Source organism: Saccostrea cucullata, unplaced genomic scaffold (genome assembly GCF_032062105.1).
Source record: "Saccostrea cucullata isolate Sc308-1 unplaced genomic scaffold, CSIRO_AGI_Scuc_v1 ctg5086, whole genome shotgun sequence".
In the NCBI taxonomy this organism is placed as follows: domain Eukaryota; kingdom Metazoa; phylum Mollusca; class Bivalvia; order Ostreida; family Ostreidae; genus Saccostrea; species Saccostrea cuccullata.
In genome coordinates this window covers 102,827-126,170 of record NW_026918621.1, presented here as the reverse complement: position 1 = coordinate 126,170, position 23,344 = coordinate 102,827, and the positions used below count along the sequence as shown (strand labels likewise).

The window sequence follows — 23,344 nt, the reverse complement described above, 5'->3', positions numbered from 1 at the left end:
CAGATTTCAAACAATTCATCCAGTTTCAGTATACAAGTACAGCCCCCCGCTCCTTTATGGTATTCCTGACCCTGAGGCCTTGAAATTCACAATTCTGGAAGATTATGACCTTTGCTCATCATAACTATGTAGGTAGTTCATCTGCTTAACACCAAGGAGCAGAAAAGAAAACTTTCAAAGATTTAATGTATTTTCCCTATATTCTTGGTATGCTATCGCTTTGTTTTGATAACTGATATCTTGTTGATTTTCTGTCTACCAGACAAAGAAGTGGATTAGTTGGAATCCTCTTTTTTCCAATAACTTCATCTCTCACAATAGCTCGTCTGTATCGACAATTTAAAAGTGTCTGCATGACACTCCCTCTTTAACATGTAATGATGCTCGTGAGGAGTTCATTTCACATTCATGCACACACGCGCATATAACTGCCTCTGTTTATGTTAAGAGGCCTTTCATGGAGAAGAGAATTTATAATGTCTGTTGGGTTTTCCTGAATTAGTTCCTGATGATAAGTTTTTTCGATCCTAACCGAATACGGAAGTGAGTCATTCTATAAAAATCAGTGATATAAGCACCGATGGGAGATTCCTATTCCTAGATAAGATTTATTGATACCAATTTGGGGCCCATCAGGGCATACAAGTAATAAGAAAAAACATACAAGAAGAAATTCAAAATTGATAGCAACTAACAAAAGATAAATGATGTTACAGCAGTTGGGGATTACAACATATATAATCAACATACTGTAAATATAAGTTTTTTTTGTTTTTTTTTTGTTTGTTTTTTTTTTTGCTAGAGTATAAACATTATTAGTCTTTTGTATTTATTTGTTTCTTTGTTTAACATTGCATAATTTGCTATTTCTTATTTTAAAGATATTGATTAAAAAATTACCCAGCTTGATGAGCAATTAACATGTCATACAGAGCCCCGCCCTATCACTGGAACCCCTGGCCCTAGGGTAATAAAATTCACAATTTTGGAAGAGGTATTCTTGCTCATCATAACTATGTAATTAGTTTATTTCACTCCTAGGAGCAGAAAAGAATTTTATTTCAAAGAATTCATGTATTTTCACTATATAATCTATAGAGCCCCCCCCCTCTTACACCAGAACCCCTGATCCTGGGGCCATAAAATTCAAGATTTTGGTAGAGGCACTCTTGCTCATCATAACTATGCACTTAGTTAGTTTTGTATAATACCCAGGAGCAGAGAAGAAGATTTTCAAAGAATTCATGTAATTTCACTATATAAGCTATAGAGACCCCCACCCCTTTCACCAGAACCCCTGACTCTGGGGCCATAAAATTCACAATTTTGGTAGAGACATGCACTCTTGCTCATCATAACTATGCATTTAGTTAGTTTATTTAATACCCAGGAGCAGAGAAGAAGATTTTCAAAGAATCCGTGTATTTTCACTCTATAATCTATAGAGCCCCCCCCCCCCCTCTTACACCAGAACCCCTGACCCTGGGGCCATAAAATTCGCAATTTTGGTAGAGGCACTCTTGCTCATTATAACTATGCACTTTGTTAGTTTATTTAATACCCAGGAGCAGAGAAGAAGATTTTCAAAGAATTCATGTAATTTCACTATTATAATCTACAGAGCCCCTCCCTAACACCAGAACCCCTGACCCTGGGGCCATAAAATTCACAATTTTGATAGAGGCACTCTTGCTCATCATATGTACTTAGTAGGTTTATTTAATATCCAGTAACAGAGAAGAAGATTTTCAAAGAAATAATGCATTTTCACTATATACTTATTTAGCCCCGCCCCAGCACTAGAACTCATGACCCCGGGCCATGAATTTCACAATTTTGGTGGAGGACTCAATGCTGATTACAATCATGCAAACAGTTTGACTGCTTGATGTCCAGGAGTAAAGAAGGAGATTTTTAAAGATTGCACTAATTTTAGTGGTTTTTGCCCCACCCTTCAGGCCCCAGGGGGGCAGGGACCATGAAATTCACAATTTTTGTTCCCCTTAACCCATAGATGCTATATGCCAAATTTGGTTGAAATTGGTTCAGTGGTTGCAGAGAAGAAGCTGAAAATGTTCAAATGTTAACGCACGACGAACGACGACGGACGAAAAGTGATAGCAATAGGTCACCTGAGTTTACTCAGGTGACCTAAAAATCACTGATTATGTGTAACAAAATCTGTGAAATGGGATGGACGCTGCTGAATTTTGCGACCCTGTTAATGGGGGAGATAACTCTGGTCTGCACTACCCTGACTGAGCTGTTCCTGGTTCGGTCCTACTCATTGGTTTGTAATATTTCTGAGAACTGATCCGTCGTCAAGCGTAGTAAGTAGGGGACACTAGAATATCAGTTAATATGACAAGTTGATCGTCTGTAAACATTTGTTTGTGATCATGCCAATTTCATTTCATAACCTTCGATAAGACACTTAGTGTTCTCTCCGCTTGACTCGCCGCTAGGTGTCTCCCTATAGAAATTTACTCATTCTTTGATTTGGCTCGTGAGTTACACTTACCTGGAATTGTTACAGTCCACTACACTTCGTGGTGCCCGTGTTCATTGTTACGTTTTTTTTCCCCTCGACCTTGGTTTTATGAGGAAACATTCGGATGTGTTGAGCATACCAGACAGTTTCATGTCCTTCTCTAACTGGTCGAGAGAGCAAACTAGGCGTTCTAGGTCGAGTTCGCCGGCGAATTCAAAAGAACACGTTTTTCGACATGATGGTTGCCATTTTGATAAAGGTGAAAACCCTAGTAGTGGGCACACAAAAGCTCAAACTCATAGTAAGAGTAGAGCGAAGAAAAGGAGACACTCTAGTTCGAGTTCTGGCTCCAGTTCAGATTCTTCAAGTTCTGACGGTTCTAGGAGTAGCAGTGATTCTAGAGCTTTGTCTCGTAAGTCACAGAAGTCGGGTTCGGAATCCATTAATTCCAACACAGGAAGTAGAGAAAACGAAAGTAGCACCTCTGAACCAAAAAGAAGCGTTACGTCAGAAACGATTGAAGTTTACGAAAGATTTGACATTAATAACGATGTCAAAGGAGAAAAATTTGACGATGAGTTGAAACAGTTTTGTCATCCATTTTTTAATAAATATTTCAGTGATGAAACCCTGAAAACTAAGATCTTGGACAAGTATCCAATACCGGATGCAGGTGATCTTTTCAAAGTGAAAAAATTAGATTCTTTCATCAGTCCTTTACTGGAAAAGAAAATCAAACAGTTTGATAAAGGAGCTGACAAAGGGGCACAAAATATTCAGTCGAGAATTTACAAAACTATGGGACCACTTTCCAAGTTGTGGCGTACTTTGGAAAATTTACGGTCTGCTTCCGTGGAATCTCATGAAATAGATAATGTAGATGTCACCCACATGTGCTCTTTACTGGAACAATCGGTTTGTTTACTGGGCCAGGCGAGTGTGGCAGTTGATCATCACAGAAAGGACGCCACGGTGAAAATAACGGGACATTATAAGAAAGCTAAGACCATTTTGGATGAAAATTCAGAAGCTTTAGAAACAAGCAGGAGTAAACTGTTTGGTGATAAATTTATAAAAATCTTAAAAAAGACAGGGAAAAGAAGAAAAGAGGCTAGCGAGGTAGCTGATGCTTTCAGCCAGAAAAAAAGAAAAGAAAGAAGTCGACTTTTTACAATCGACCTTCTACTTCCTATACCAGCTACGGGAATAAGCAAGGGTTCAGACGGCCCTTTCAAGATGGGCCCTCCGGCAGATTTTCGGAGGGCCAAAGATACAGGTTCAACAGCCCTAACCAGAATTACAGAAAGACGTCAGACAGGTATGGACAATATACCTCAAAATTTAGAAAGGGGAAGAACTCTTACTTATGCAGAAGAAGCGTTAAGCTCATTTTCTGTAGTAGTTCTACAAAAATCAGAGATTTTTCCGGAAATTCTGGGTTTAAATCTGCAGTTGGTAGATCAAAAAAATGTAATCCCTGTTGGGGGGAGGCTAAAGTATTTCATAAACAATTGGCAAAGAATAACAAAAGATCTAACAATTCTAAGAACAGTTCAGGGAGTTTCTTTAGATTGGATAAGTCATCGAGTTCAAGAAAAAATTCCTCAGCCCCCAGTTTTAAGCTCAGAACAAGAAAACATTCTTCAAGAAGAAATAACAAGTTTGCTACAGAAAGATGCAGTAGTAAGAATTACTCCCCATCAAGATCAATTTGTCAGCAACATGTTTACAGTCCCAAAGAAAGACGGGGGACATCGACCCATAATAAAACCAGACAATATTCAAATTTTAATAAAAATAGACAATATAACAGCTGTAGCACACATAAAAAGATTGGGCGGAACAAAATCTGTATTACTAAATTATCTGGTAAAACAAATATGGGATTGGTGCCAAGTAAATCAAATCTCACTAATAGCAGAATTTATTCCCGGTTCTCTGAACACAAAAGCAGACTGGGAGTCAAGAAATCAACAAGATTCAGGGGATTGGATGTTAGACAAACCAATTTTCAATCAAATTATGAATCTTCTGTGGTGGTGCAAAGTATACCTTTTTGCCTCTCGTCTAAACCATCAACTTCCTCAATATTTCAGTTGGAAAGGAGACCCAGGGGCCAAGGGGATCAATGCTTTTCTTGGAAGGGAATGAAAGCCCCCCCCCCCTTCAGTCAGATAAGCAAATGTTTAGAGAAGATAAGGCAGGAACAGATAGAATCAATAGTACTGATAGCACAATTTGGAAAGCTCGACCATGGTATCCTCTTCTGTTAGAAATGTTAATTCACAACTGAGTCCTTCTTCCACCATATCCCCATCTGTTAACATCTCCAACAGTCTTACCTCATCCTCTCACATCAGAAAAATCCCTTCATCTAGCTGCATGGATGGTTTCGGGAAACACACACAAACAAGGTCTCTTTCTAGAGAAGCTGCCTCTTTACGCTCCCAAGCATGGAGACCAGGAACTAGAGCAGCTTACAAAAGTGCCTGGGGAAAGTGGGTTGACTGGTGTGGTTCAAAATCATTTGATCCCATTCACTCCCCTCTGAAACCTATTCTAGAGTTTTTAACTGTTTTGTACAATGAGAACAAGCAGTGCAGGACAATTAATACCTACAGATCTTCAATTTCCAAAAACCATGCCCTTGTAGAGGGTCAACGTGTAGGTCAACATCCTTTAATTGTTACTCATATGAGAGCTATTTTCAATATGAGAACCCCAAAACCAAGATATCAAGAATCTTGGGATGTAGACATTTTACTCAAGTTTATTGATAACTTAGGTGATAACAGAAGCCTTTGTCTGAAAAAGTTAACTTGTAAATTAGTGGCATTACTTGCTCTGACCTCAGCTGGCAGAACTTAACCAGTTGAATGTGAATTTCATGATAGATTCTTGTGATTGCATTTCATTTAAATTGTCTAAACCTACAAAGACTTGCAAGCCAGGGAATCCTTTACATTCTATTGTATTCAATGCTTTTGAGACGAACACTTTATGTGTGGTAGAATGTATTAGATCTTATATAGAAAGAACAGTTATTTTTAGAAATGTTTCTTACAACATTGACAGATCCTGGTTGTTACTGAGTTATGTTAAACCACATCACCCAGTGACAACTAGTTCTATTTCTAGATGGTTAAAAACCATAACGGCTGAAGCTGGTATTAACACTGACCAGTTTAAAGCTCATTTCACTAGGTCAGCTTCAGTATCAAAAGCTTATTTGGCAGGAGTTTCTGTTTCTGAAATTATGCAACAAGCTCATTGGGCAAAGGAGTGTACCTTTGCCAGGTTTTATTGTAAACCAGTACACAAGTCGAGCTTTCAAAATTCAGTATTGAAAAGGTAATAATAAGGGCTTTAAAAGAACGCTAAGTATCTTATCGAAGGTTATGAAATGAAATTGTAGATTTCATAAGCACACGTAGTGTGTGCAATGGAATCCTAATTTCATGAATAACCTGAGATAAGATATGAAAGTGTTCCCACCCACCCTTCCCGTTACCTTTTTTGTTTTTGTATTGCATTGGTTATATCATTGTTTGATATTAACTCATCACTACCTGATATTTTTCAGATTATAAGAAGACTGGACAATTATAAAGAAGAAAGAGATTTTTGTTGAATATAATTGTAATTGAATAAATCAATTTAAGGTAGTCCGATCCTCAGGTTTGTAAAATTAGCAGTTATGTAATCAAAAATACTCATAAAAGTATCTCTGAATCCACAAAGTTATGTTAATTTATCCACAGTATTTCTTTAAAGTTAAAGATTAAAGTTAATCATATTATATAGGGAAAATTGTAAAATCTCCAATATTTTTGCAGAAAAAGCGAATTGGAATATCAGCGATGCATTTTCTAATTGCAAATTGATCAACAAATATATTTTAGGTTAAAAAACGATAGGTATCCAGGCATTCAGAGAAATTGTCATGATTTTTATACTTATTTGGTATCTCTTGTCTTCTATTTCCGTCAAATATAGTATAATACTCAGTGTAAAAGGCTTTTGCTATCATTGCAAGACACCACAGATCACTTCTTATTTAATATCATGCTAATAAGCATTGGTATCTAAGTCTGGATTCAAGAAAATCTTATTTCTCTAAAACGGTATTAATTTTTTCAGTTTATAGGGTACAAATGTCAACTTTTAAAAGACCTTTTCTAAGATTTCCAAAAATCTTGAATCTTGTAAAGATGAATAAAATGAAAATTGTTGCATGAAGAAATTTCATTTTCAAGCTTCATTTTGTAGCATTTCAAATAAAATATCAATGTTTGGAGTTATCCTTCCTGGCTGAGGATCGGATATCCTTAAGAGTTTACTTCATTTGAGTTTTTCCTTACAATGTAAGGTTTACGTTGTACTCCCTCACCAATTCGAAGAATGAGTAAATTTCTATAGGGAGACTTTTTATATGGCTATTCATAGCGTCACCTTACGGCGAGTCAAGCGGAGAGAACTCTTTCATATCTTATCTCAGGTTATTCATGAAATTCCACTGCACACACTACGTGTGCTTATGAAATCTACAATTGTCCTGGTGTGTTCTACGGAAGTTTATAGAGTTTTCTTCACAGTCCTCTGCAAAAAAAAAATAATAACACCATTATTAGTTAATGCTAAATACTAAAATCTGATTGGTTTAGATACATTTTAAAACCGATATGTTACCATTAACTGACAATTCAATAGCTAAGTAAAACATTGAATAGTGTTCTACTGACCTAAACTGGCTGAGTTTACGTAATGATCTGAATTTGTTGACATGAGTGTAAGATTCAAGTGACCTTTCAGAATTTGTTGAGTGAAAGTTTTTTCTACTAACCTGAATTGGTTGAGGGTCGTTGACATGGTAACAAAGGTCCATTAGGATCTGTGGCATGAACTCGGGTACATTTGTTAGGATAAGCTTCCACTAGAGCACTGAGACCTAGGACACCAGCGTGACGCTTTATTAGGGCCTCCAGAGGCATTGAGTCCGCTAACTTACGCTTCTTCACCTTGTTCTTACTAAGGACTTCGAAGTGTTCCTGTTTAAAACAAGATTTCTTTGTGAAACACTGATGCCCCCGTATGGCAACTTAGCATAGTATGGAAGTCTTACTGGAAAACATTTTTCAAATTTGAAAGTAGGCCAATGTTGAAGTTTTTTCAATAAGTACAAAAATCTCAAAGGTCAAGATCAAAAGGTCAAGGTAATTAGTATTCAATGAAAGGATTTGATACAAAGAATACTTGTGTAGAGTATGGAAGCCCTAGCCCGTTCAGAAGTGATGACTAAGGTTATTTTTTTTAAAGTAGGTCAAACTCCAAGTTTTTATTATCAAATGAAAGGTCTTGGCACAAGGATTAAATATGTAAAGTATGAAAGCACTAGCCCTAAACCTTTAAAAGTTATGGTCAAGATTTGCTTTTTTAAAAGTAGGTCAAACTCAAAGGACAAGGTCAAAGGGTCAAAGTTCTTGGTATCCAATAAAGGGTCTTCTTACAAGGATTACAGATATGAAGGCTGAAAGCCTGATCCCTAACCGTTCAAAAGTTACGGCCAAGGTAAAAGTTTTTTCACAAGTACAGAAATCCACAAGGTCAAGGTCAACGGGTTAAGGTTGCTGATATCCAATGAAAGCTCTTTCAACAAAAACTACATATGTGAAGTATAAATGTCCTGTTATGTTGCAACCACTATTGAAATAACGAAAAATGTTAAAATAATTATATCAATAGTGGTTGAGAGTACATTTCAATAACAAACATAATTAGTAACCACTATTGAAATAATAATATCAATAGTGGTTGAGAGCACATTTCAATAACAAACATAATTAGTAACCACTATTGAAATAATTATGTAAATAGTGGTTGAGAATGCATTTCAATAACAAACATAGGTAATAACCACTATTGAAATACAACCATTATTGAAATAATTATATCAATAGTGGTTGAGAGTGTATTTCACTAACAAACATATGTAATAACCAGTATTGAAATATGACCATTATTGAAATAATTATTTCAATAGTGTGTGACAGTGCATTTCAATAACAAACATAGATAGTAACCACTATTGAAATACAACTACTGTTGAAATAATTATTTTAATTGTGGGTGATATTCATTTCAATATCAAACATAGGTTGCAACCACTATTGAAATAATGATCACTTTTGAAATCGAGATTTCAATATGGATTAAATCATTAATTTCAATTGTGCATTGAACAAAGAATCCAATATAAATTGAAATAATTATATCAAAAGTTGCTGATGTGGTGTAACTTTTCTTCCAATACTTGTAGTATTTCAATAGTGGTTGAAACCTATGGTTACCATAATGAAATGCACTCTCACCCACTATTAAATAATTATTTCTGTAGTACTCGTATTTCAACAGTGATTGAAACGTTTGGTTATTATATTGAAATGCACTCTCACCCACTATTGAAATAATTATTTCAATAGTGGTCGTATTTAAATAGTGGTTATTACCTATGTTTATTATTGAAATGCACTCTCAACCACTATTGATATAATTGTTTCAATAGTGGTCGTATTTCAATAGTGGTTTCTAACTATGTTTACAATTGAAATGCACTGTCGACCACTATTGATACAATTATTTCAATAGCGGTCGCATTTCAATAGTGGTTACTAAATATGTTTGCTATTGAAATGCACTGTCAACCACTATTGATATCATTATTTCAATAGTGGTCCCCATTTCAATAGTGGTTATAACACTGGTTTCTACTGTTCAAAAGATATGGCCAAAGTAAAAGTTTAAAATTTTCATGTAAAAGTGGATCAAACTGCAAGGTCAAGGTTAAAAGGTCAAATTTGGTGGTACCCAAAGAAAGGTCTTGTCACAAGAAATACACATGTGAAATATGAAAATCATGGCTCTACTAAATCAAAAGTTATGGGCAAGGTTAAATATTTGGCGGACAAACAGACAGACAGCTAGACAGATGGATGGACATGACAAAAACTATATACCCCCGAAACTTCGTTTACAGGGGAATAATTAATATAGGTTAATGCTAGATGTACATATTCTTCCGTTTTCTATGTTTTTTTATTCTTAAGATTTTCAAGAGAAAATATATATTAAGGTACAATTATACTCTGATAAGAGAGATAACTCTTAAGGACACACATGTCTATTATTCTTTTATAAATTTGTCAAGTTTAAGTGAATTTTTTGTCAAAGTTTGTCCCGCAAGCCATGCTTTAATTGTATGAATTTTATTCAGCATATACACTTCCTTTGGAAAGTTATAAAAATTTCATATGAGTGAGCAGAGGGTTTATGAACCTTAAAAAGGTCATCTTAAAAATCATGTTTGTTTGCCCTTTTCCAACTCAGAGCGAAAAATTAGTTTGGTAGATAGGTTGGTAATTTTGTTTCAAAGAAAAAACAAGTTGTGTTCGTGACACTGATGCCCCTGTAGGGTAACATAGCGAAGGTTAATTTTTCGCCAATGCAAATCAAACATGTTGATACCCAAAGGAAGACCTTCTCGACAAAAATACAAATGTGAAATATAAAACCCTAGCATTATCTGTTCAAAAGTTACATATATGACTAATGTTATAGTTTCTATAAAGGTTGGTAAAACTCTGGGGTCAAGGTCAAAGGGTCATGGTTGTTTGTTTCTAAAAACAAAAAAGTTTGTCACAAAAATTACATATGAAAAGTATAAAAGCTCTAGCCCTAACTGTTCTAAAGTTGTTGCTCAGGTTAATATTTTCAAAAAAAGGCCAAACTCCAATGTCATAGTCAAAGGGTCAAAGTTGTTGCTATCCAATGGAAGGTCTTGTCACAAAGAATACATATCTTAAGTATGACATTTCTAGCGCCAACTGTTCATAAGTTATGTCGAAAGTTAAAGTTTGCAACTCTGTTGAAAAAGTGTGTCAATTTCCAAAGTGAAGAAGTCAAATTTGGTGTTAGCAAAAGAAAGGTCTTTTGAGCAGTGTGGGAACTTTTTTTTTCGTGTCAACAATATGACTTAAGTTTTTTTTTTATATTACCTAGTAACCAAAAAACTTCACATTTAAGTTTCTGAGATAAAAAATAATAAGATATAAATAATTTAAGACTACATTTGTCTGTAGAAATTCAACAATTACCAGCATATCTTTTTCCATGTCCAGAAATCCACAATGTACCAATCCACTCAATGTTATGCCTTCCATCTCTCTTACCTTTAATACAAATTCAATTTATTATAATTACATCTAGTATTGCAAAACAGAAAAAGACTGCTTTCATCTCGTTTCAATGGTGTCACACACATTTTTTTTTCCTTTTAAACAGCTGCATGCAATTAATTCAAAATTCTGATTAGCGAAAACATGGACCTTCATACATGTATCAGTGTCCAGAATCTGGTGATGTAACCTGTGTGAGACCGCTGTCACTAATTTTGTTATTTGTAAAAAGAAATGAATATTCTTTAATACATATAAAAAATAAATGACTTTTTGTGTATACGTGTACATTGTAATATGCACTAAAGAACTTTATCGTGATTAAAAATGAAAATGGCTCTACTGGTTTTTATTTTTAAAACAAAGGAGACTTAATTTGAAACTGTGCAACAACAATTATTTATAAATAGCTTTAAAATGATAGTCCTTTTTTTTTTCTTTTTTTTTTTTGGTGAGAAAATTTATTGCTATCAGGCTAATACCGTACGGGGGAAAACTTTTGCAGAAATTTCAATTTTTAAGAACCCTAGCAACACCTTTCATCAAAGTAAGGAAACATAAAATTTTTTTTTTTTCAGTGTATTCTATATGTCGCCAAGTTATATTGAATTGGATAAAACTGTAGGAGGAATGGTGTTTCACACAAATTTCAATTTTCAAAAACTTTGGCAACTTAGCCAAAATCAAATACTAAATAATAGAATTATGTATCTTAGTGTACTAGTGTATACTTTTGTTCCAGATTATATGTGCATAATTGAAATCAAGCCAAAACTGTAGGAATTTTTTTACTTGTTAACATACAGACAGATAAATGACAGTAACCTAAATGGAATATACTATCATAATCCTTCTGGTCAAGTAGATCAAAAGAGTATCATGTAAAAACATCACACGAACTATATATAATAAATTTTGTATTTTGAAGAGCAATTATTTGAGGTATTTAAATCTCCCTCCAGACCATGAAGTATAAACACCTGACAGGTAGATAACACAGGTGTGTCAAGTGATCAGTGTGTATATACAGATTGCACTTGGAAATCGATCAACAGGACAGCCGCCATTACTGAAGTCAGGTAAGAAACATTTGAGTATTTCTGTCCATATGAAAACAATTCTGAAAGTCGCTAAAAATTCAGTACTGCAGGCTTTAACTATGTAAACAAATTTTCCTTCCCACAAATATTCAGTGAACCTTGCAAATTAATATAAAGACTTGATTTCGCACGTGAATATATATCTGCCTAATGGTCTCAGGCAAAATGTAGTTTTTAGAGTCAGAAACATGCATGTTGCTCTCAAATGTATAGTTTCTAATTCTTGATATATCAATTTTTTATGCTTCAGGCACAAAATCTAATGATGGACCCCCGTACCAGTGCCCAGGACGTGACGCGATGTGACCTGTGTGAGACTGCTGTGGTACAGATGCACTGTGATGCATGCCTTGTCAACCTTTGTACAGCTTGTGTAGGAAAACACATGATATCTGATGAATCCAAGGATCACAAAGTCGTCAAATTTCAGGCCAGGAAATCCACTCCACTCTACCCTGGATGTACAATTCATGACAAAGAACGATGTGAAATGTACTGTAAACAATGTGACATTCCTGTCTGTCTTAGCTGTCTAGCATCAAAACAACATTTAGGTCATGAATTATCTAAAATATTGCAAGTTCTGGATGAAAAGAAGGACATTATTATGAAAGAAAGAAATGAATTAAACAAGACAATTTACCCAACCTACCAGGACATTGCCTCTGATGTACAAAACAGAATGAATCAGTTAGAAAAGGAATATGGAGATCTCTCAACAACCATAACAAAACATGGAGAGGACTGGCAAAGAGAAATTGACAAACTTGTCAAGAAACTTAAAGCTGGAGTTGATGAGATGAAAAACAGACAGTTTCGAATTCTACAGAAAAATCTGGATGAAATAAACAACACATTGTCTGACATCAAGGATGAAATTGATTCAATGGAAACTGTAATAGACAGCAATGACTTGTCAAAACTAATAAGTGTATCATCCTATGTACACACATACAGATATCTTCCACACAAAATTATACCATCTTTACCCAAATTCATTCCAGGAAAAATGCATCAAGAAGAACTAAGTAAAATGTTTGGAGCGTTATCATCAAGTTCTTTAACTTCAGATAAACATGGATACAGTATGAAGACGTCACAGAAATCACTAGAAGGTGGATCCTCTCCTCCAGTCAAACAGCTGCTTGATGAACCAGAGACTGTCACCACCATCAACACTGGGTATAGCAGTTACTTTGCCAATATGGCCTGTCTGAGCGATGATGAAATCTGGACAAGTGGATATGGCAGCATCATGAAACTCTACAGCATCAGTCAGGGATTACTACTCAAGTCAATCACAACCAAGTCAGGAAACTCACCATCTTATATAGCTGTGACAAAAAGTGGAGATCTAGTTTATACCGATTACAATGAAAGAACTGTGAACATTGTGAAGAATGAGAAGATAGAGGAGGTGATCAGACTACAAAACTGGAGACCTAAAGGTATAGTACCTCCTATGGTGACCTCGTGTTTATCATGTACAATGACGGTAACAAACAAACAAAAGTTGTCCGTTACTCTGGCTCCACAGAGAAACAAACCATTCAGTTTGATGAAAAAGATAAACCTCTCTATACGGTTGATTCTAGATATATTACTGAGAACAGGAACCTGGATATCTGTGTGTCTGATATTGGAGCTGGATCAGTAGTGGTGGTCAATCATGCCGGGAAACTGAGATTCAGGTACACTGGACATACTCCTGCTCCAAAGAACAAACCACCCAATCCACGAGGAATCACCACAGACAGTCAAAGTCACATCCTTACAGCTGATTTTGACAATGACTGTGTCCACATCATAGATCAGGATGGACAGTTCCTGCGTTACATAGAATGTGGACTGAGTGTACCCTGGGGACTGTGTACAGATACAAATGACAATTTGTTTGTTGCTCAATTTTTGAAGAAACAACTGAGGAAAATCAAATATTTGAAGTGAAATCTTTGATCATTTACAGCAAATCGTGACACTTATTCATCTTAAAATTATAATAATCATACAAAGACACTTTTATGTATTTATTATGATTATGATTAATGTATGTAAATATGCTACAATGTCATTTGCATTTGCTAAATATACATGTAAATATGATGTCTGATGAGTGGAATTTCGAGGAAAAATATAGTCTAAATTATAACGTTGTCAAAATTTCCACTGTAAATCAAGGCATGTAGCATTCTACATCTATCTAAATATAAACTGCCCTGATCCCAATGCAAATTAAGTCACTTCCATTTTGCACATAGGAGAAACTATCCCTCTTACACTTACAAGCAATTACTACACTCCATTTAAAAAAAAAGGTTTACTAAAGGCCTATTTTGGCTCTGTGAATTTCAAGAACATTGCAATTTTCACAAAGCCCATTGTTCTATAACTGGATTTGCAAAGAAACTTGTTTTAACGGAATGTAAGTACTAAGTCTCATCTTTATACTATTGTTAGTTTCGGGCTGTTGTGACTTGGTCATTTAATTGGTATATGGGCAGGGCCTTTTTTGAAAAGTGAATATAGCTCTTTGTTGTTAATAAATGTATTGCATAAATATCTAATAGAAAACACGATCATCACAGATGAGGTGGAGTATAAAGTTCTGGATTTCCTTTTTGTACTTTGTCTGGATCATGGTAAAAAGATTACACAACACCACGACCTGGATGTAACCGAGGATCGTTACACAGGAATGCCAGGACTCTAGTCCCATCACGTACAGAAATCAAGGAAATGTTAAGAAATAAAGTCTCTATTATTTTAATTAATATGACCCTTAAGATCCTGATCACTACATCAAATTCTTCAACAATATATCTTCTTACCATAGCGGGAGCCTAATTACTTTATGCCATGAACTTAAAATAATGATTCTACATTTTGTGTTACTGAGAAGTTTCTACAATTGTAACAGTGTTTTAGACCGTATCCATTGGACAGGATATGACATTTAAATTCAATTTCAGATTCATATCTATTTTTTAGCCCTGTTTCTGTTGTACTCACTTCTCTGATGGTCTCCAGACACACCGCGAAATTGTTCTCCTGAATCAGAGCCATACAACAGTCAATCTGTGTGATTAGTTGTACTCACCTCTCTGATGGTCTCCAGACACACAGTGACATTGTTCTCCTAAATCAGAGCCTTTGAGAAGCATGCCAGGGCCATAGAACAGTCAGTCTCCAGTTCTGTGTGATTAGTTGTACTCACTTCTCTGATGGTCTCCAGACACACAGGGACATTGTTCTCTTGAATCAGAGCCTGAGAGAAACAGGCCAGGATCATAGAACAATCAGTCTTCAGTTCCTCATCCTTAGTCTCACTCTCTAACGTGCAAATCTGAGGGGGAAATCAAATGAATCTTAATATCAAAAAGTCATTTTAAACCTAAAAAGTTTTTCTGCATATTTTTCATCACTCTGATTAAATACATGTGCATGTACTATCATATACTTGAAATACATGTATTTACGAATTTAAAAAGAGATCCGAAATGCATACTCTGCAATCCTCACAATAATACTTATAACTAGATGCGTTCTTGTTGCTGGTGCAACAAGCAGGTCTTCCGACCGATTTTCGTTAGAATTCTATGCTGCGTCATCCCATAAAGTTTCAGAATGTATTTTTTTTTGTTTACGTTCATTTACAGCAGCCTCTTAACATATCTCATGATTATTACATGTATTCCTCAAAATATCTCAAAAATAGCTTTTAAAAATCGGCAAAATAGTCCATACATGTTAAAAAAGAGAGAAAACTTATTTGCAACTGAAAAAAGACAGAAACAAAGAAAAAAAATTCAACGCCCACAGCGGGATTCGAACTCCTGACAGTGGGACAAACTTTGGTTTGGTCACATCTTTTCAATATATGCACGCATCAAGATACTAAACACATATTTAGAATTCTCATAAGACACACTATAAACGCTGTAAATACTAGAGAAAAATATTGAAAAACAAAAAAATTGAGAAATGTGACTTTTTGAATTCACTTCCGTTTACGACCGGAAGTGCCGACGACGAAAAATAAAGGTCGTTGCCCATAATGGAGTTCGATGTTCTATTACCTCAGTGAGTTTCACTTTCATATCTTTAACCGTTCTCGAGAAAACTGCTGGACAAAATGCCTTTTAAAAAATACAAAAAATCCCCCAAAATCGCGAACGGAAGTGAATTTTGAAAAAATGAAAAACACGTCTGGAGATATTCTCATGTTTCATCTTCTCTGAGAAAATCTTTGAAATCTGTCCACTCATAGCTGAGATATCGGCTGTACTATGAAAATAGAATAATAATAATAACTAGATACGATCTCGTTGCGAGCAACGAGTGGGTCTTCCGTTCGATTCTTGATGAGATGAGATAAGATTTTGAAAGAGATTTTCATTCTAAACTAATGATTTTCCATTATCTGTAAAAAGACATTGAACAATGAAGACTTCTAAAATCGAGTTTTGGTCCCTCACGGCCCCTAATATTAGGGATCAGCCCTTTTTTCTTCATAACATTTTGAAGCTCTTAGGATTTTGAGCACTTTCTGTTCAACAACTATTCAGAGATTCTTTTTCGTTTTCGAGTTATTCGCAAAAGAAATATTTAGGGGCCAACCCGTCAACTCCCTAATGGGGACGTTTAGCGAAAAATGAAAGGTTGCATATTGTTCAGAACATGATTTTGAACATCTTTTATTCAATATTACTTGTCAAAATATTTCTCACTTTCGAGATACAAAGCGTCAAAGATTTAGCCTTCTGGCCCCTTGTGGCCCCTAATTATGTAATGTACAACTTTAAAATCATAATATGCAGTTGTAGATTGTTGAGTTAAACATTTTTGCTTCAGTAATGTATAACAAAATATTGACTGTTGAAGAATTGTCGAAAAAAGACTTTTAGCCCCTTTGGGCCCCTAATTTGAGTACCCAGCCCCTTTTCCTGGATTTCGTTTTGAAGCTCTTATGATTTTGAGCACTTTTTGTTCAACAACTATTCAGAGATTCTTTTTCGTTTTCGAGTTATTTGCAAAAGAAATATTTAGGGGCCAGCCCTATAACTCCCTAATGGGGACGTTAAACGGAAAATGAAAGGTTGCATATTGTCCAGAACATGATTTTGAACATCTTTTGGTCAATATTACTTGTCAAAATATTTCTCACTTTTGAGATATAAAGCGTCAAAGATTTAGCATTCTGGCCCCTTGCGGCCCCTAATTATGTAACATACGACATTAAAATCATAATATGCAGTTGTATATTGTTGAGTTAAACATTTTTGCTTCAGTATTGTATAACAAAATATTGACTGTTAAAGAGTTATCGAAAAAAGACTTTTAGCCCCTTTTGGCCCCTAATTTGATCGCCCAGCCCCCTTTTCTGGATTTCATCTTGGAGCTCTTAAGATTTTGAACACTTTTTGTTCAACAACTATTCAGAGATTCTTTTTCGTTTTCGAGTTATTTGCAAAAGAAATATTTAGGGGCCAACCCTTCAACTCCCTAATGGGGACGTTTAGCGAAAAATGAAAGATAGCATATTGTTCAGAACATGTTTTTGAACATCTTTTGTTCAATATTACTTGTCAAAATATTTATCACTTTCGAGATATAAAGCGTCAAAGATTAAGCACTCTGGCCCCTTTTGGCCCCTAATTACGTACCATACGACATGAAAATCATAATATACAGTGGTAGATTGTTGAGATAAACATTTTTGCTTCAGTAATGTATAACAAAATATTGACTGTTAAATAGTTATCGAAAAAAGACTTTAAGCCCCTTTTGGCCCCTAATGTGATGAGTCAGCACTTTTTTCTTGATATCATTTTAAAGATCTTGTCATTCTGCACAAATTTTATTCAGTATCTTTTAACAAAATAATTATACTTTAAAAGATATGATGCAAAATGTCTTAAAAAATCAGTCATGATTCGTGTCCTAAATTTTGACCCCTACCGAGCTTCCATACTAGAAACTTCCGGAAAATATCCTGACCCAGGTGCAACATGGCAACATGTCCTCTATTATCACTGAAAATTTCAACGCTCTAGCTTAAGCCGTTATTGAGTTCTATCACAGACACGGAGGTCGTCTGATTTTTAAGAAAAGGGCGATAACTCTAGACCGGAAGTGATTTTCAAAAAATCCTTCAGCCGGAATTAACTTCAGATAATTCTGCACCAACCCTGAAAAGTTGAAACAAATCGATCGAAAGATCTCTGAGGAATCGTCGGCACAAAATTTGTGCAGAAAAAAAGAATAATACCAGATCGCCCGCGTGACAATCCGACGCACTAATCATTCGGCCATTGAAAACACCGCTTCAAATTTTTAAATACGAAAATCTCGAGATTGCCTTTTTTGATTCTAAAACAAATTACATATTTTGCATTCGCAAAAAAGTCACTGTTAGGATATCTAATATCAAAGAAAAATATTGGAAAACAAAAAAGTTGAAAAATTGCGGTTTTTTAAATTCGCTTCCGGTATCGACCGGAAGCACTGACGGAAGATTTGAAAGTATAGTGCAAAACTACAACATGTCATCTATTAGTCCTGAAAGCAACAAAATTCTAGCTTTTGTCGTTTTTGAGTTTTTGTGTCGACAAAATGGTCACTAAAAATTCGATTAAAGGTCGATAACTTCCGACCGGAAGTGATTTTTCAAAAATTAAAAAAAATGGATCAAGTTTAGATCATGATACATCATCTCTGAAAATTTCAAAGAAATCCGTCCATGCATCTCTGAGAAATCGTCTGCACAAAATTTGGACGAAGAAAAATAATAATAACTAGAGCAAAGCTCGTTGCAAAGCAACGAGAAGGTCTTCCGTTCTGTTTGACCGGAAGTAGCTTTCATTTTCAACAAAAATGAGAAATAACGCCTAAAAATGGTTTGAATCCTCTAAAGCTATGTTCATAAATGCAAAAATAAGCAATTTTTGATACTTCCGGTTTAACCGGAAGTGACGACGAAGGACGGAAAATTAATTTTTCTGCTCCCAGAGACATATGTTACCCAAAAACTTGATAAGAACGGCAAAAATACACGTTTTTGACTACTTCCGGTTTGGCCGGAAGTGATGATGCCGGACGTATTTTGACGACTCACATTGATTAAGCTTGTCATTTTGAACAACTTTGCTTCTTTGAAGTATTACAAATTCTCAATACTTTTCGAGATATTAAGTAAAATCTTTTGGCCCCTCTAGATCCCTTATTTTAGGGGTCAGCCCTTTTTTCGAGGTATCATTTGAAAGATCTTATAATTCTTCACAACTTTTGTTCTATATGTTTTAACAAAATATTTACAAGTAAAACGATATTAAAGAAAAAGTGTTAGAAAATTTGAAACGCTCAATATGATTTTTTTCAGACCATACCGAGCGTTAACGTGCAGTACTTCCGGTGAAATTTAACAACACAATGCAAATCTACATTTGTTGCTCTATCTTCCAGAAAAGGTTTCATCTTCCTGTGATGAGCGGTTTTTAAGAAGAGCGACGGACAAAATGACCCTTAAAAATCACAAAATTGCGAAAATCTTCGAACCGGAAGTGACGTCATCAAAATGAAAAAAAATGCATCAAGTTTTTTTTATGTTCTATCAGACCTGAAAGTTTCATAAAAATATAACGAGCCGTTTTTGAGAAATCGCGTGCACAAAATCGGGGAGAAAAAAAATAATAAGAAAAACAGTGGAAAAGAAACAAACGAATAACAAGAAGGTCTTCCGCTGAAGACGGAAGACCTTAATAATAGTGAAAAAGAAACAATAGAATAATAGAAGGGTCTTCCGTTGGAGACGGAAGACCCTAACTAGATACGATCTCGTTGCGAGCAACGAGTGGGTCTTCCGTCCGATTCTGAAGTAAAAAACGAAAAATCTTGCAGAAAAAGTGATAAAAAAAAATTGGACATTCGGGGGAGCGAACCCGGGTCGCCCGCGTGACAATCCGACGCGCTAACCATTCAGCCATTGAAAACACCGCTTCAAATTTTTAAATACGAAAATCTCGAGATTGCCTTTTTCGATTCTAAAACAAATTACATATTTCGCATTCGCAAAAGAGTCACTTTTAAGATGTCTAATATCAAAGAAAAATATTGGAAAACAAAAAAGTTGAAAAATTGCGGTTTTTTAAATTCGCTTCCGATATCGACCGGAAGCACTGACGAAAATTTGAAAGTATAGGTGCAAAACTACAACATGTCATCTATTAGTCCTGAAAATGACAACATTCTAGCTTTTGTCGTTTTTGAGTTTTTGTGTCGACAAAATGGTCACTAAAAATTCGATTAAAGGTCGATAACTTCCGACCGGAAGTGATTTTTCAAAAATTAAAAATAAATGGATCAAGTTTGGATCATGATACATCATCTCTGAAAATTTCAAAGAAATCCGTCCATGCATCTCTGAGAAATCGTCTGCACAAAATTTGGACGAAAAAAAATAATAATAATAATAATAGTGAAAAAGAAACAATAGAATAATAGAAGGGTCTTCCGTTGGAGACGGAAGACCCTAATAAGAAAATTGAAAAAGAAACAAAAGAATAATAGAAGGGTCTTCCGCTGAAGACGGAAGACCCTAAAAAAAACAGAAGAAAAACAGTAAGGTCTTCCGAAGGAAGTCGGAAGACCTTAATTACTACTGGAAGAAAAAGGAAAAGCTCTGGTGTAGTTGAGGTAAACATTCTACCCAGACCATCAGATATCCACTTTAGCACTGCAACAAAAAATCAAGAATTAGTCCACCCATCATAATTCTTTTCATGTTTTATAAATAAGACCATTTTCTTTGTTAATTTACATGTATATCCAGAGAGGTGTAAGCCCCCTCACCTGTTTTACACAGCCTTATGGTTGTCTTCCTCTCTTCATCCTCATCATCTTCCACCTCCATCTTCTCTGACGAGGAAGATGTCTCTCTGTGGTTCTCCTCATCTGTGAAAAATTCAAATACATTTACATCTTCAAAGACTTCATACAAGGAATACATCCGTGAACTAGAAATCCTTAGTTCTAACTGTTCAAAAGTTATGACCAAGGTTAAAGTCTTTAAAAAGTGGATCAAACTCTTCGGTCAAGGTCAAAAATATTTATACCAGCTGAAAGGTCTTGTTACAATAAATACACATGAAATATAAAAGCCAAAGCTTCAACTGTTCAAAAGTTAAGGCCAAGGTTAAAGTGTGTGTATTTTTTTTGGTAAAAGTAGGTGAAACTCCAAGGTCAAGCGGTCAAATTGGTGGTACCCAAAGAAAGGTCTTGTCACAAGGAATACACCTGTGAAATATGAAAGCCATAGCCCAACCCACTCAATTGTTATGGGCTGGGTTAAAGTTGACAACAGACAGACAGAAAAACAAACTGACAGACAGACAGGATAAAACCAATATACGCCCGAGATCCTTCGATCTGGGGGCATATAATGTTATTAATGCAATATATGATTACAGTTTTTCAGACTTTTACAAGTTTAATCTTAATAAAATATAAACCTACCTTTTGAGCTGCCATTATTTCCATTGTCTGATAGCACCAGGTCTTTGAGTGGTTCCAGCCGCCGAATCACTTTCTTGACAAAGTCCACTCCGTGTGGAGATTTAGTGGAGGAACCCGCCGTGGTGCTGTAGTCATAAACATGATGTTTGACATCAGGCTTAAACAGAGGAATAAATGATGATAATCGACTTTTAAAAAAGTGTTCCATTAAAAATATCACCTAGAAATTGAAACATTATATACAGTAAAATTTGTTCAATCCAGCTACCACTGGTTACGTGGACATTAGTCAGATTAATCAATTCTCTGGTTTATACATTAAAAATATTAAAATATATACAGGGAGAAAATTAGACAAGGCTTTGAAATTCACAAAGTATCATGAGCAAATTTCCACATCAGGAGCATACCTTCCAATCCTGTCCCTGACATTCTTATACCTGTGGGAGAGGTAGGGTGTCAGGAATTCTAACAGACGATGGAGGAGTTCAGGTACTCTCCCGTCCTGTCGTACTAAAGCATTCTGTACGGCAAACAGACGGCTAAAAATTATTAAATATGAAAGAAAATCAGCCATTTTCTTAGTTTCAGATTAATAATTCTAAGGTTTTTTTCAGTTGGGGGGGGGGAAGTGAATCACCTAAGGATCATTTATGGACATTTTATCACTCATCAACTCTGCAAAACTTTTGTTAAAAAAGTAAATAGATTATCATCAAATGAATTCCCCTTTCAATTTTTAAAACTTTATGCATATTTCTGACATCTCTTCATATTAATATTTTACACGGAGTCCTCAAAAGAATGTTATCTAGAAAGGTTCTCAGAATGGGGATAACCCAGTCCCAAAGGGCATTCACCTGTCAGAAAACATTCATAAGGAAGAGACGCAGTCAGTAGAAATTATATACTATTAGTTATCCAGGTTTGAGGATTTACCCAGCGTTCTATTCTATACACCATAAGGCCGAAATGTATATACGCATATACCCATAAATATGTATTCATCAGGGTTTTAAAATGAATCAGATAAAAAAAAGATATATTTTAAAATCAGACATGAAAAGGGTTAAATCTTAAAAAAGAAATGCATATTGAAACAATGTTTTTTTTTTTTTTTTTTTTTTTTACAATTGTACTGTTTCATTTGCAAGTAAAAACCTTTGAATAAATCTGACTTGTCACGTACAAAAGCTGGCATCAAGTACTGTTAACTTTCAACTTTTTATGAATTTTCATATCAAAATCTTATAAAGTAAAATATTTTTGCAAGCTTTGTGTAGATGTATATTGTACCTCTCACAACAAGGAGTCATTCCTGTTTGTGTAGATATTTACTTGTTCTTCTGAATTGTTTGTTACAAGGAAGATAGGAAAACAATATTGCATTACTCTTTATAAATCTTTAAGATTAACTATAGCTAATACAAGATAAAATCATAAGGATCTATCCATGTTTAAATAAGTTCATCTCATCAAAGCAGATCAGCACCCCTTTTATCAAAAAGTAGAGTCCTTTAATATTTTGTCAAAATTAAAGTCAGTAAAAACTGTCGTCGTTTTATTTTTCTAGATCTTCAAGTTAACATTTATTTTGAATACCGATGGTCAGAATTATGCCTTTTGTGTTTGTACTATTGAAATTCCTTATGAAACATCTACTGTAGTTGAGGAGGTGCACGAAAGATTATAAGTCCAATATTAATACAATTATGGACTTCAGTGTAGGTCGATATGTGGTTATAAGGACTCATGGCAATTGATATTGACCGAAGACACAGAAAGTGATAGCGACCGAGCCTGCGAGGTCGCTATCATTTTCTGTGTCTGAGGTCAATATCAATTGCCATGAGTCCTTATAACCTCATATTGACCGTTCACTGAAGTCCATAATAGTTATATTATATAATCACTCAAAGTGAATGCACCGACACAGTCCTAACACAACGGACTTGACTGTCATTTCGTCACAATGGTTATCTTTTATTATGACGTCACGTTCTGTGTTACTT

At 35.1% G+C, this 23,344-nt stretch overlaps 1 protein-coding gene and 2 pseudogenes across 1 annotated transcript; 2 read left to right on the top strand and 1 right to left on the bottom strand.

Annotated features, from left to right (window-relative positions):
• Positions 1–2,487: 2,487 nt before the first annotated feature.
• Positions 2,488–5,359, top strand: LOC134268759 (uncharacterized; annotated as a pseudogene).
• Positions 5,360–11,754: 6,395 nt separating this feature from the next.
• LOC134268792 (uncharacterized) lies at positions 11,755–14,018 on the top strand (annotated as a pseudogene).
• Positions 14,019–14,958: 940 nt separating this feature from the next.
• LOC134268749 (proteasome activator complex subunit 4A-like) lies at positions 14,959–22,648 on the bottom strand. The gene is made up of 6 exons (XM_062750990.1): positions 22,629–22,648; positions 21,743–21,874; positions 21,333–21,520; positions 20,670–20,771; positions 20,477–20,553; positions 14,959–15,165 (listed from the first exon to the last, which is right to left on the bottom strand). Exons 1-6 carry the CDS (start codon positions 22,646–22,648, stop codon positions 14,959–14,961), a joined length of 726 nt encoding a protein of 241 aa, XP_062606974.1.
• Between the last annotated feature and the right edge of the window lie 696 nt (positions 22,649–23,344).

Bases quoted from the DNA above. Each gene is read 5' to 3' on its own strand.
- LOC134268749 (XM_062750990.1), bottom strand. From the start codon at position 22,648: ATGACTCCTTGTTGTGAGAG. The intron at 21,521-21,742 runs GTATGCTCCTGA...CTTTTTTAAAAG, and splicing joins GTCAGGGACAGGATTGGAAG to TCGATTATCATCATTTATTC. The intron at 20,772-21,332 runs GTAGGTTTATAT...AATTTTTCACAG, and splicing joins AAATAATGGCAGCTCAAAAG to ATGAGGAGAACCACAGAGAG.